This window comes from Boleophthalmus pectinirostris, unplaced genomic scaffold (assembly GCF_026225935.1).
Source record: "Boleophthalmus pectinirostris isolate CB_2022bp ecotype Guang Dong unplaced genomic scaffold, ASM2622593v1 HiC_scaffold_20, whole genome shotgun sequence".
Lineage (NCBI taxonomy): Eukaryota > Metazoa > Chordata > Actinopteri > Gobiiformes > Gobiidae > Boleophthalmus > Boleophthalmus pectinirostris.
The window spans coordinates 11,305,774-11,320,087 of record NW_026571153.1 but is presented as its reverse complement, the minus strand read 5'-3'; the positions used below and the strand labels follow the sequence as shown (position 1 = coordinate 11,320,087).

The following is a 14,314-nucleotide window of genomic DNA, read 5'->3' as shown; positions in this document are numbered from 1 at the left end:
ACTTTTGTTGGTGAACTCTGGAGGTCTGTTTTAAAATAAATGTTGTCTAGGTTAAGGACACTTTTTTGTTGCATCTGCCTCCTTCTTTGACCACTTTGGCCAGCGTCCCCACAGACATCCTCGTGAATTGTGAATCAAGTGTGTAATTAAGAAGAATTGTTCTGCACTCAGCTCATTCATGACTAACACGAGTCAGTACAGCCACATTTTCTTTCTATTTTCGTCATTTTTAAGCAACTTTTCTGTATTTTACCTAAAAAAGTGATAATGTATGCCTCTCTTTACTGTACTAGCTAGTCAGGTTATCTTGGTGTTGTTATTGTAGTTTTCACATGTTATCTGTATATATGTACATGTAACTGTTTCTTCTATTTTGTTGACTTGTATGTGAAGCACTTTGGTCAGCTGAAGTTCTTTTGAATGTGCTGTATAAATAAACTTGAATTGAATTGACTGTTAGCAAGAATCAAATTGGTCAGAAATATGGACATCTGGGATATTTCTTGTATAAAACTGGGACAAATCAATGGTTTTGGATAAATCTGCTGGGACAGGAGACACAGGGTTCAAAGCTGGGGCTGTCCCGAGTAAACAGGGACGTCTACACTTAATCAATCAAATTTCACTTATTGAGCACAATACAATTCTAAATACAATACAATTACAAAATTAGATACAATTAAAATACAAATACAAAAAATAATAATAATAATAATAATAATACAATAAAAAAATAAAATACAATAAAAAAATAAAATAAATAAATACAATATTAAATAAATAACTAAATAAAATATAAAATTTAATACAATTAAATAAATAACTAAAAATATATAAATACATAAATAAAAAAACAACACAATAAAAAAATACAATACAATAAATAAATAAATAAATATAAAATATAAATAAATAATAAAAAATACATAAAATAAAAAAAATAATAAATAAATAAAATAAATATAAATAAAAATAAATACATAAATAAAAATAAATACATCAATAAATAAATAATAAAAAAAATACAATACAATTCAAAAATCACAGTACAATTATATAATCCTTTGGTGAGCTACTTGGAAGAGAGTAGAGAGCTACAGGCTGGAGCCCCCTGCCTTACAATAAACTAGCCCAGTCCACAGTAGCGCTCTGGAGGTGTAGTTGCGCTCTGTGGACGCTACGTGGCAGTAAAACCCCAGTCCTTCCCTCTCCCCTCTGACCTCACCAAGATGGCGGCGCTCGTCACAAACAGCCGCTTCCTCTCATTTTTCCGTAAAGTGGGAAGTTGTTTTTTCAAGTCCATTGTCATAACCCAGGCGGCCACGGCACTGGTCAGGATGGAGTCTGAGAGAGCAGCAAAGGTCTGGCATTTAGTTATAATCATCATGTAAAGTAGCAAATCATGGTTAAATGGTTAAAACAAGCGCCCCTCGTGACCTGCAGGTGCATGTTTTGTTTGTTTACCATCGTCAGCGGTTTGTCTTCAACGCTGCTGCGCTTACATAATCATTTCACGTGTTTTTTTTGTGTTTTTTTTTTGGGGGGGGGATCACAGCTAGCTATTTCAGATTGTAAATTCTAGTTGCTTTGTGCTGTTTTGTTCACAGTTGGAGTTTGCTGTGCAGATGACATGTGAAAGCTGTGCAAGTAAAGTTAGGGGAGCTCTGGAGGCTAAACCAGGTATGACTCAGCAATTTCCACACCTTTTCATGTCGTTAACAGTGATCAGACTTCTCTATTTACTACAGGACAGCCCCAGTTTTGAGCCCTGTATCCCCTGTCCCAGCAGATTTATCCAAAACTAGTGATTTGTCCAAGTTTTGTGCAAGAAATGTTCCATGTGTCTCTATTTTGGACCAATATGACCCCTGCCAACAGTCCCTGTCAAGTAAAATACAAAAAAGCTACTTAAAAATAGCGCTGGGTATCATTATGTATTTGCCGATATGATACATACCTCGATACAGTGAGCTTTCAAATCGATACGATGTATTTCAAAACTATTCGATACGGTTCTATAAAAAGTAAAGGCTAAAATATGATTGTTAAGCCACTTCTTGCGCAAAGTTAATGTGAAAAACTGCAGTTTTAATAATCAAAACAGTGAATATGTCCAATGTACTGCATAAAAGAGTTTTCTTCCTCTACACAAGCAACAAAACTGTAGTGCTGTAACAAAATAATTAAGTAAAATACACCAAAAAATACTCTTGGCAATATACTGATACTGTATCATCACATATTTTGATATTTTTACTTAAAAATTATCAAAACACAAAGAAAATGACCATATTTACTTGCATTAGTGGTGAGTGCAGAACAGTTTTCCTTAATTATGCACTCGTTTCACAATTTTATTATTACCAACCACAAACCAGGATGTCCCAGTTTATTTATTTATATTTATTTTTTTGCATTTACTTTGGAAATCTGGTCACCCTAATGTATCACAACTTGCACAAGAATAAGGGATTATATTTTAACCACCAACCATCTCCAAAATGTTTTATCCTAAAGGGCACATTTCTTAACAAAAAAACAAACAAAAAACATGAATATTCCTTCAATCCATCAGTATTTTACCCAACTAATTTTGTTTGCAGTCTTACATAATCTGTCAAGGGATTGTCATATTATTTTATCAACTTAAAGGCGCACAGTGTAACTTTTCTAGTCTCTGTGGAGATGTTATTGCTTTGCTGGGATTGTTCCACAGTGTGACATCTCTGCAGATCTGACTTGTAACTCGGTGTATTGGCATCACCTACTTGGCTTCACAGAAATAGATCGGTTTAATGCCATACAGTGGGACATTCCAGGCAAAGCAATGACATTTCCATGGGGAAAAGATGGTTGCGGACCCTCCTCCAGAAAAGTTACGCAGTTCACCTTTAAATATTTATGTCACTTTAGACACTGCTATTTAAAGTGATGAGTTAATAGGGTTGGTTGGAGTAACATTTTCTGATGCATGGGCCGTCACCTGTCTCCATGGAGATGTTATTGCCTTTTCTGGACTAGCCAGTCTGATCTGTGGAGAGGTGATCCTGCTCACTGTATTAAAAATTAAGTATATAATTTTTTTTTTTTGCAATATTGACACCTGTAGTTGAATGAAGGCCAGATGCAGATTTAATACTATACCGTGAAAAATTCCTAGCATGGCAGTCTTTGTGTTTTATTTGAAAAATGAGAGAATGTTTATGTGTTTTGTTTTGGTGTGTTGCCAGGTGTGAAGTCCGTCAATGTGGATGTGCAGTCCGAGACTGTTTTGGTGGAGACTGTGCTGACGAGTGCAGAGGTCCAGGCACTTATCGAGAGCACTGGCCGCAGAGCTGTACTCAAGGGCATTGGAGGGTCACACGAAGGTACCACAACTACAAACAGCATTTTCATGATGCACTTGCTTAATTATTTTCTTACTGTCACACCTACTCATGAGTTTGAGCTTCTTGTTATATGCAACATTCTGAAAAGTTTTCACAATCAAAATATATAATATTTTGTTAATCACAATGGTTTATGGCAATGGTCATGGATTATCTGTGAATGAGTGATTTTGTTGTATATATCACACATACTCAAAGAATCAACACTTTTGACTGGTTTTGTTGTGAAAGGTCCTATAATATGCAAAATTGACTCTTCTGAGCTTTAAGACAGGTTATAATGTTGTTATCTCCTCAAAAACATACCTATATTCTAGTGAAGCTTAAAGAAAACACAGTGGAGCACTTTCTGTATTACCACATGACATCACAAGGTGGAACAGAGTGTTTTCTTTTTGAGAGAAGAACTGCAGGATTTGTGTGTTGACCATGTGTGAATAAAACAAACTACAACTTCAGGTGTGATTCTGTTGAGGAAACATTATAACCTTGATCAGAAAATAGTGTAATATTGTCCTTTTTATGGGCCCTAATTGTATATGATTATTTACATTTAAGGAAATATATGTACATAACCCTATATAATATATCCATAATGTAGTTTATTTTACTCACTTGTTGATGTTGACACTGGGTATAGTATAATGTCTGTGTGTATCAGAATGTAAGAAGTCTCTTATTATCATCTAGCCTACAAAGATATAATATTTTGGATTTAATGAACATATACATTTGAACCATAATTATATATTTGTAAATTAAGTGCTCCATTGTTTATTTAAAGTGCATGTGAGGGGGTTTAATGCTTTTCAGTTATTAGTTTGGAGGGTTAGAATATGTTATAAATATTTATTTAATTTATTTAATTTATATCAATCTAGTGACAAAATAGAAAGGAAATGGGATCACATTGTACTAACAAATCCCTCTGTCTATGTCAAAACAATACACAACATTCCAATTCCAACATTCCAATTAGGTGACATTTGTAGCTAAAGAATCCATTTGTGCTGAATAACGGCAAAGATGATAGCACTGATATTTATTCCCAATCATAATATTTACATTCAATCTATTTGTCTATGAATAATGTATGAAAGTTCTCTAAACACAAGTCAGCTGCACATACTGTTTGTGATTCGATACGAGTTTGACCAGAGGTTCATCCTTGACGGTGTTGCCAGGTCAGACTCTTGGTACACATTTTAGCTCTTGTTTCAAAGCCTGTTGGACAATGCTGCTCGGCATTCACTCCCTGACCTGTGTTCACGATGACAGCCCGTGAAGATTTGTAATGCCTTTCCAATTTGAATGTGAACACTGTACACTATTCATATCCATTAGCCGACTACACAAACTGTGGGACTTAAATATGTAAATAAACTAATGTCAGTTTGTAATTTAATCTCAAATGCAAAAGTTTGATTGTTTTAGTAATATATTATGTTTGATTATATTGTTCTGTAGTGGTGTGCAAAAATACTGAAATATCAATATATCGTATTGTTTAATTTGGTATATTTTACTAAATTATTTTCTTACAGCTGCAGTTTTGTTGCTTGTTTAGAGGAAGGAAACACATTTTTGCGAGACATTTGGCACAGTTTTGATGAGTAAAAACAGTGTTTTATATTCACTTTGCACAAAAAGTGGTTTAACAAAGACTTTTAGTATCACAGCCACAATTTAGCCTTTATTTTTTATGAACCGTATCGAATTGAATTATATCGTATTGAATCGTATCGAATCACAAGCTCACTGTATTGAAATATGTATCGAGGTATGACGTTTATAACATTTATTTGCACTGTTAAACCAGTACTGTCATATCATTAACTTATTCCCCAACAATTAACAATTCAAAACAAAACGTTTTTTCTGAATGATCAGCTGTCCTCAAAAAGGCACCATAAAACAGGAACCATTATAAAACAATACTGTAACCAATAAAATATACTGTCAGTAGATAAGAATGGAACTGAGGTTAATTTGCTTAAAGTGTGGCTAAACACATAAACCCCACCCACAATTATGTTTTAAATAGAGCTGATAAACTGGGCAGTGGCAGGAGGACTAAACGAGAGTGAGTGAGGGAGGAGGAGGGCGGGGTCCGGAGATATGAGAGGTGTTTCTAATCATGAACCTTTAACTCTAATCAGGACAGTCTTATGTGATGTCATCAACTACTGGAAACTGCAGAGGCCACTGAAGGCAGCACACACTTAATGACGCATTGTGTAACTTTTCAGGTGGAGGGTCCGTAAAATGCTTTGTTTTTTACTTGAATTGTTGAGATTATGACAGTAATAATTCACACCAGATTCTAGTCAGGGTATTTTAAAAGCAAAAAAGCGTCCTATCTACAATTATATCAGCCTCTCCAAAATATCGCAATAAATATCGTACCGTGAGATGCATATCGTGATAATATCGTATTGAGAGATTTGGATATCGTTTCATCCCTAGTATATTCTGATGCAGTATATCTCCATTTCATTCAAATAAAAAGTGAACTAAAGCTCAAACCTTTGCTCTTCTCCTCTGTCAGACCTGGGAGCGGCTGTGGCCATGCTGTCAGGCTCAGGAGTGCAGGGCGTGGTGCGTTTCCTGCAGATGTCTCCGGAGCGCTGCCTCATCGACGGCGCCGTGGACGGGCTGCAGCCTGGAGCCCACGGCCTCCACGTCCACGCGCTGGGGGACCTTACACTGGACTGTCTCAGGTACGGGGCTCACTATACCAGAATGCTAGGACTGTAGTTGAATGAAGAAGACAACAACAGATATGAGGGGATGGGTTAAACTTAAAGGTGCACTGTGTAACTTTTCTCATCTTTATCAGCGTATCACCTTTGTACTGTTTCTTTACGACCTCTTGTTGTCTTGTTTCTATTTTATTTTATTTCATTTTACTTGTATGTATACATTTATATAATTATGCCTTGTTTGACACCAGACTTTAGCTGTTTTTCCTACATATTTATATATATTTTTTTACCATTTCTATTTTTTATGTTTGTCATTTTAATATATTGTGATGTGTGTGCTACTGTGTCCAAGTAGTGTCCCTTGTGGACCAGTAAAGTTTGTCTAAGTCAGAGGTCACCAAACTTTTTTCTCTTTTGGCCACATTATCGCTCCTGATTGTGATGAGGGGCCTGGGGTCATGTAGGCTGTATAACAGAATTGTTTGACCCTGACAGCACAGATTATATTCTTTGAAAACCACTACACTTTCTTCACATATCAGACAAACTTACACTGAACAAAAAAATAATCGGTCATCCACTGTTCTTTGAAAACTCGGCACTCTCTGTCAAGTTTTTGTACTTTAACATGAGCCGTTTTGCTGTCCTTGACTGCTAGGGATGTAACAATAACTGTGATATTGTGATATCATTTTGTCAAAGTCCTCACAATAATATTGTGGACCATCACAATATATCGAATTACAAGTCTCTTTGCTTGCCAAGGGCCAGAGTCAGCCCGCAGGCCTTTGTTTGATGACCCCTGATCTGGTCTTTTCAGATTGTGGGTACATTACATGCTTGTCTTCATTAAGATTTCATTGCTTTACCTGGAAATTTCCACAACATGGCATTAAACTTATCGGCCAAGTATTTCTTTTATTTGTGTGTTTTAATACTTAAAATGACTGTAAAGGGGTCACCTCTCCACAGACCTGACCTGCCCCCTGGCCTTGTGTTGTAACTTCCAGCAGAAAAGTTACATGGTGCACATTTAAACATTTAGAAGTGTATTGACATCAACATTAAAATAAATTGTCTTAAACGATGAAACAATAAACAACTAAAAAATATTCTTACTACTTTTTTTTAAAATGTGGTAAAACATTATTTGTACTTTTCCACAGCTGTGGAGAGCATTATAACCCACTTGGACGGGCCCATGGTGGACCAGGGGACTCTGAAAGGGTACGCTCTACTTTTGGAACTCTTTTAAGATCACTTGTCTAATAATAATTCAGTTATAATTTGTGGGAGGGCTATGTGCGGGTGATAAAATCTCTACATAATACAGTCAGTGATGGAGCCTATCATTGTAAATCTGAAGAGAATGTCCTCAGAGCAGTCGTAAAGTAGGTCTTCTCTTTCCCTATTGGTGGAATGTTAAATAGCCAAGCTGCAGGTGCTGTCTTTGTAATAAAGTCTGTAAGGAGTGCCACTGTAAATTTAGTTTTATTTATTCCCACAGAGCAGACAGCTTTAATAATTCATGCTTTAATGTCATCTGCAGCACGTCGGAGATCTGGGAAATATTGTTGCCGGTGAAGATGGAAAAGCTTCGTTTAGACTAGAAGACGATCAACTCAAGGTACATACAGTAACTTAAAGCTGCACTATGTCACTTTTCTGGTGCGTCCACAAACCAGTCTGTCTCCATGGTGATGTTGTGTGCTCAGAATGTTGCCCAGTATGGCTTTAAACTTGATTAGTCTGCGTTTATTTCATTATAGGTGATGTTACCGCTCAAAATTACTACTGGTAAATTAGTTTGGTGGTGTCACTTCTCCACAGATCTGACCTGTAACTTGGCTTGATGGCAGTTCCTGCTGTTTATTTCCATTTAATAGATATGTATTGATGCCATATGTGGAATATTTCTGGCAAAGCAATAACATAGCCACATAAAAGCTGCAGGTGAGGGACAATGTAGTAGAAAAGTTTACTTTAACTAACTAACTAAAAGAAAAAGAACATGTCTGGATCATTCTAGATGCTTCTTTTAAAATGCAAGATGAAATAATGCAGAGGATATTTGCACGGTACAAAAGAGACTTACTACCTTGCATAAAACAAACTGTATTTTACTGTATAATGAGCTGATGCATTTGAATAGTATGTGCTGTCCTTTCCTAGCCAGGCTGGTGTCACCTAGTGCCTCCTCTCAATTTCGTTTCTCTCCAGCGACTAGATCAGGAATCAGAATACAATAGATGGTTCGCAAAAACCCCGGAAGTGCAAGTTCGGGCACCAGCCAATCAGCGAAGAGTGATATATTCAGTGTTGGCAACGATTCACGAGATCAAGGATTTAAAGCCGGAACATCGAGAATGTTTGGTGAATATCATCAAGGGGAAAGACATTATTGCCCTTCTTCCTACGGGATTTGGGAAAAGCTTCCAGTTTGCCCCGTTAGCGGTGCATTACATACGTCACGACCAAATAGCAGCGACTGGTTAAATGACAAAAAGTACCCACGTACCATCGAGCGAAGGAATTCCAAAGCTGCGAGGTCAGACAGTTTCTACGAAGTGAAACAAAGTAAAACCGGCTGATGAATCAGGCTCGTCCTTTCCCCCAAGACGTTCTAAACAGGTCTGAAACTGGTCTAAAAACACGTCTAACTGCAGCTGACCTGTTCTTAGAGGCTCCTTCTCATGAGACAGGGAGCTCTTGATTCCAAGCTGAAAAACAGAACCCAAAGTTAGTCAGTTTTGGTTTCCGAATTTTTTTATTATCAACATTCTTATCAACAGACTCCCAGATTTTCCATAGTTTTTGTCTTCACCCTCTCCTCTTGGATCCCCATTTCTCACACCAACAGTAATAGTAAAAAAAGGAGCTCATTTGGTAGAAGCGATCACTCACTTAGCTTCTGTTCTAACTGGTATTGCATACATGTTGTGTCCTTGGACAAGACACTTCATCCACTTTTCCTAAATGAAAATATGCAATGTTGTGAAGTAGTTGCTGAGGCCATTGGCTCAGAACAACAGCCACAAGTTTTCAGACTGTGGAGTGTTTTGAGTTTGCAATACAAACATGGATTATATTAGTCCAGTACATTTTTGTAGTTTATTTAGTTTTAGTCATCAGCATGCTCTTTTTGCCAATTCTACTCTGGATAATTAGGAGAGGGAGACATAGGGAAGGGCATCCAATATGATCTTGTGTGTTTACATTTTCTGATCCTCTGTAGGTGTGGGATGTGATTGGCCGGTCTTTGGTCGTGGATGCTGGAGAAGATGATTTGGGCCGGGGCTCTCATCCTTTGTCCAAACTGACGGGAAACTCTGGAGAAAGGTGAGAATTGTGTGAAACAAAACAACTCCAGATATGTTTTTGAGGAGGTAACAACATGATAACCTGACTTACAACGGAGAATTGCTATAGCTGTATGTTTTTTACGGTCTTGTACCAGTGTGCACCCCCAGCGTGCAGCTTGTTCGCAACAGAGTGTGCCCTTGTGTATCACAGGGCAGGTTAAACTTCTTAAAACATCCTACCTGTCCATCTGTCTTACGTCAGCGTGCTGCTCCTCGCCTTTTCACTCTCGCTCTTCCCTGCTTATAACACACATCAGCTCCCTCTTCAATGCGCGCTGATAGAAGAGCAAGACGAAATGAGAAGCAAACACTAATCTAAGTTGATCTGCTTTTTTGGCACGAAGCAGGTCTACGCGACATGTGGTTGAAGTTTGCCTGATAAAAGTGCATAGATGCATCTGTATTTGTCACAATGTGCGTTTGGTAAATGTGCAGAGGCTGATTAATCCCACTGCAAAACCAGTAAGAGAATGTAACTCCAGTTAAGAACTTGAAACAACAGGTTTAAAAATCCTACACACTTTCTTCACTTTCTTCACAGTTTTCTGTAAAGTGCCAGTGGAAGTTCTTTTAAAAAAGGGGCTCTCAAACTGTGGGTGAGGGTCCAAAAAAGAGGCACAGAGTGTTTAAGTGCACAAGGTACACAAATCAGGCAATTCTGAAAGGCTGTAGTTGCTGCAGAATTAATTGTGTTAGTTCTATTTTTTGTCTACCAACACTAGATCAAAACAAAAATAACAACTGTTTCCTATTTACTTTGTCATTTTTTCAAGACTGGCCTGTGGCATCATTGCTCGATCAGCGGGTCTCTTTGAAAACCCAAAGCGGATCTGTGCGTGTGACGGAGTGACTCTCTGGGAGGAGAGGGACAGGCCCATAGCCGGAAAAGGTCGAAACAAAGCCAACATGGACACACCAGCTGCTCACCTGTGACCTTTGAACTTTACACCTGAAGGGGTCACTTACAAAACAAACTGACCAGAAACTGAAGAGGAGCTTTGTGCACCGCAGCAGGTGACGGAGACTGAACACACACCATATCAAAACAGGGACTAAACTTGTAACTAAACCTGAACTAGACCGTGACTAAACCAGGTCCAGGTCAGGACTAAACCAGATCAAACCAAATCAAATTAGGACAAGTGTGAACACAGCCAGAATGTACATGTTAGCAGATAAACCAGTGAAAATACCTACCTCTGATAGCCGACAAAGATCAGTTTTCCTCGAAGTGTCATTTGAAGATCTTAAAACTAATTGGGATGTTAAAGGTGGAGGGTCCACCACATGCTTTTCTCCATGGAGATGTTATTGCTTTGTCTGAAATGCTTCACAGTATGGCTTTAAACTTTTCTAATTTCACTGAGACCAAACCAGGCCACGTTGGTCAGAATACCTGTTTTTCTAGGTATTTTTGAGCTATAAAACCACCTGTAATCAAATAAATATAAGGTAGAAAGGCAGAAAGCTAGAAAGGTGACGGACCCTCGACTAAAAAGCTACATAGTGCACCTTTAACTTCACAAAAATTAATATCTGTTTTTTGTGAATCACCTGGTAAAGACAATCGCACAATATGTTCTCTCACGTGCCTATACATGTCCTGCAGAAACCAACTCTTTTTGCTGCTCCTCGACATTTTTACGACGTTATCCTCACTATTCAAATGTTCATATATTGAAAACAATTATTTCAGTAATGGAGACGATGTATTGCCCGTCTCTCGTTAAAAGCACTTATACATGATCAGTCAGTGGTCTAATTATAAAACTATTCAGCGGGACATGGTTAAGAAGTTAATTTCATTTGCTCCGCTCGATCCTTCCTTGTCAGAATATAAGTGCTCTGTGAACAACAATCTTTAACAGGCTTTTAATCTATGGTTTAGAGTTATGTGCACTTATATCATTGTGTACTCATGAGTTCAAAGTAGCAGACAGCAGGAGCATTAAGGCTGACTGTTATGGACGCTCCTGTAAATGCTTTGCTTTGTAGTAATTTGACTCTACTTAATAATTCTCGGAGTATAGTTTTGGTTTAATGTTAAGTTGAATCTAAGCTATTTATCTGTGTTTGAATGACACAAATGACAATTGCCAATGTCGTTATGTGATTCTTGAGTTTCATGGAAGTAGAAATGTAGTACTGGCTACATTTGAAAAAGCACTGTTTAAAGACCATGGGTGTCTTTGCCAAAATGTACATCAAAGGTTTGTAGGTTTGTTGAAACATTATTATTTCAAACATATGGAGATTTTATTTTAGTTAACATAAGTGTGTGATTCAAAAGTCACCAGTAATATATGATGCTGTGTTTTTTGTTATTGTAAACTTTAAGCCTACATCAAACTCTTCCACATTCACGAACACAAAACTGCATTTCCATATGACCCTTATTTATCATCAAAAAGCATTTAGATATATACACATTGTTGTCAATAAAGTCACGTACCGGTGGCACAGTGGCTCAGTGTTTGCCTCACAGCCAGAAGGTCTTAGTTTCAATCCTGGGGCGTCATGTGGCCTTTCTGTGTGGAGTTTGTATGTTCTTTCTGTGCCTGCTCCAACCACTAAAACATGTTCAATCGTTCTGCCCTCTGGGGCCAGGACTCCCCTGATATTCATTACTACTATAGTTTAGGACAGTGTGGATGTTTACACTTAAAAGGCTGATTGTTTCCACTGTGGTATTGAAGTAGAAACTGAACATTAAGCTTTATCCCAAATATCACAATTGGGTTTGACATTTTAGTACTGTAGCAACTGCTACTTAAGGACTGGGCAATGAATCAAATTTTGGGGGAGAGCAGATGGAAACAAGCCTTAGTGAAATCTGGTGTAAAGCGTCTTGTCTTTGAGCTCATGGCGTCCACACATGGGCCCTGTTAAAAGAACTAATAAACTAAACATTTGAATCAAGATTCAGTCATGTCTAATGGTCAATGATCCGCTTGAGTGTTTTTAATGGAGAGGCTCTGTCAGTAAACACACGTGGTTTGGAGCAGAGTTCAGACTTTGTAGGAATAAGTTTGTCTTTTTTGTGTTAAATGACAATGACTTAAAAGTTCATGTTGACATTTTTATATATATTATGTCAATTTTGAAAAGAGCTATTTTAATTTGAAAAAGTATCCACATGAGAAAATGTGTGATTGATTTTTCTCCATATCCCCCAGCCTATGATTATTCTCTACTTGAGCCGATTCAATATGAAACCAAAAGATGGAGCGAGTGACCTGAGTAGCAGAGGGAGGAGAGGAATGGGGGAAGGCAGAGTCATATTCCCTGTGGAGTGAAAGCATCAGGGGCCAGTGTAAGTGAGAGGGGCTGGCTGCTCTTTCAACATGGAGCTTCAATATTCTGTTCACAGTGCAGCCCTAATGTATGTACAACCTCAAGGTGCTCAAGATACAGACCTCTGTGACTCTGCACCAGTCTACACTCTGTGCTGCTGAACTGTGCTCATTATAGTCTTGTCACATTACTTAACCAAATCTATTTTGAGAGTAAGAGAAAAGCCCAATATTTGATTACAATTTTGATTCTAAAAATTACAATGTACAATAAAAACACATTTTATTATAAAATAGCATATTATTTTCGACACAAAATCACAATAGTTTCTGTAATGATACTTCATGATTCTAATCTATACTACTACTGAAATAGGAAATCAGGAAAGGTTTGTCCAGTTTGTGTCTTTTTCTCTGCATCAGTACCTGCTTAAACCAATATCAAGTTTTCATACTAGTTTTATTTTTCTTTTAATATAATATGAAGATCAGGTTCAACATTTGTGAAATTGGTTTTGGATATTTCAACTTTGTCATTTTCTATAAACTCTGTATTATTTTTAATAAGTTCAGACTGATTCACTGAAGTATAAAGTATTTTTTTGCTCTTACACAAATCTCATGTCCACTGGAAATTGTACTGATACACCATTTGCCTTGAAAATAATAATATTTGCACTTTAAGCATTCCGTTAAATTAAAATAAGTATCATTAATGATCAATTTGTCTCCATTTCATTGTATTTAAACTAACCCCTCTTTGCACAGTGCTTTAAACCATGTTATAATATTGATACCGCCTCAAAAACATACCTGGAGTTGAATGACCCTTTATTAGTAGTATTTCTATGCTTTATTCCACCTTGTGATGTCATGAAGCTGCAGTTCTTAAGTTAACAACTGCCTTTTACCTTTAGTTCAGTAGAGATTGTCAATTCCAGGGCTGAAATCATCCAAATGACTCTAGTAAAGGTGTATGAAGTTCCTGTATTACCACATGACATTACAAGGTGAAAGAGTGCTTCCTCTTTGAGAGAAGAACTCAACCTAAATATCCAGGGCTGTGTGTTGAACATGTGTGAATGAAAACAAAAAAACACAACTCCAGGTATGTTTGTGATGAGGAAACATTATAACACATCAGAAAATTGCCTAATATGGGACCTTTGACTAACTATTGCTTTTTTTTTTTGCTTGTGTACTTATTAATTGAATATTGGACATTGAAGGTTAAGTATAACTTCATGTTTGCTTACACTTTAAACTTAAAATCTCCACAAAATCAAAATACTAGCACATTACAGTGTAGTAAATGCGTAAGACCTGCTTTAGTCAATTGTTTAATGCTTGAAATTAATAGTGGAATTCATTGTGCATTATCACCATTATTATAAAACCAAAAATGAGTCAGTCTTGTCCCTTTTTAAACTGACTGTGGACGTAACCATTGCATAGACCTTATGTGCAAGATTTTCCATTACTTTGTGAGAAATGTGGTAAAAGGTGTCAGTGTATAAGACCACATCCTATTCATTCTTTTCCTCAGAGGGAACTTGCCTTAACTT

General features: G+C 37.1%; 1 protein-coding gene across 2 annotated transcripts; it reads left to right on the top strand.

The window, feature by feature from the left end:
* The first annotated feature begins 1,225 nt into the window (after positions 1 to 1,225).
* ccs (copper chaperone for superoxide dismutase) lies at positions 1,226 to 13,472 on the top strand. 2 transcript variants are annotated; one of them, XR_008632553.1, is made up of 9 exons: positions 1,226 to 1,361; positions 1,608 to 1,680; positions 3,231 to 3,368; positions 5,938 to 6,109; positions 7,261 to 7,321; positions 7,644 to 7,721; positions 9,330 to 9,433; positions 10,230 to 10,470; positions 12,633 to 13,472. XR_008632553.1 is itself a non-coding variant. In XM_020936504.2 (8 exons), the coding sequence occupies exons 1-8, from the start codon at positions 1,230 to 1,232 to the stop codon at positions 10,387 to 10,389; spliced, it is 918 nt and encodes a 305-aa protein (XP_020792163.2). In that variant the 5' UTR covers positions 1,226 to 1,229; the 3' UTR covers positions 10,390 to 13,472. The 2 variants fall into 2 exon arrangements, 1 of the variants encoding a protein (XP_020792163.2); XM_020936504.2 differs by having other exon boundaries at positions 10,230 to 13,472.
* The last annotated feature ends 842 nt before the right edge of the window (positions 13,473 to 14,314 follow it).

Bases quoted from the DNA above. Each gene is read 5' to 3' on its own strand.
- ccs (XM_020936504.2), top strand. From the start codon at position 1,230: ATGGCGGCGCTCGTCACAAACAGCCGCTTCCTCTCATTTTTCCGTAAA. The intron at 6,110-7,260 runs GTACGGGGCTCA...ACTTTTCCACAG, and splicing joins CTTACACTGGACTGTCTCAG to CTGTGGAGAGCATTATAACC. The intron at 7,722-9,329 runs GTACATACAGTA...GATCCTCTGTAG, and splicing joins TAGAAGACGATCAACTCAAG to GTGTGGGATGTGATTGGCCG.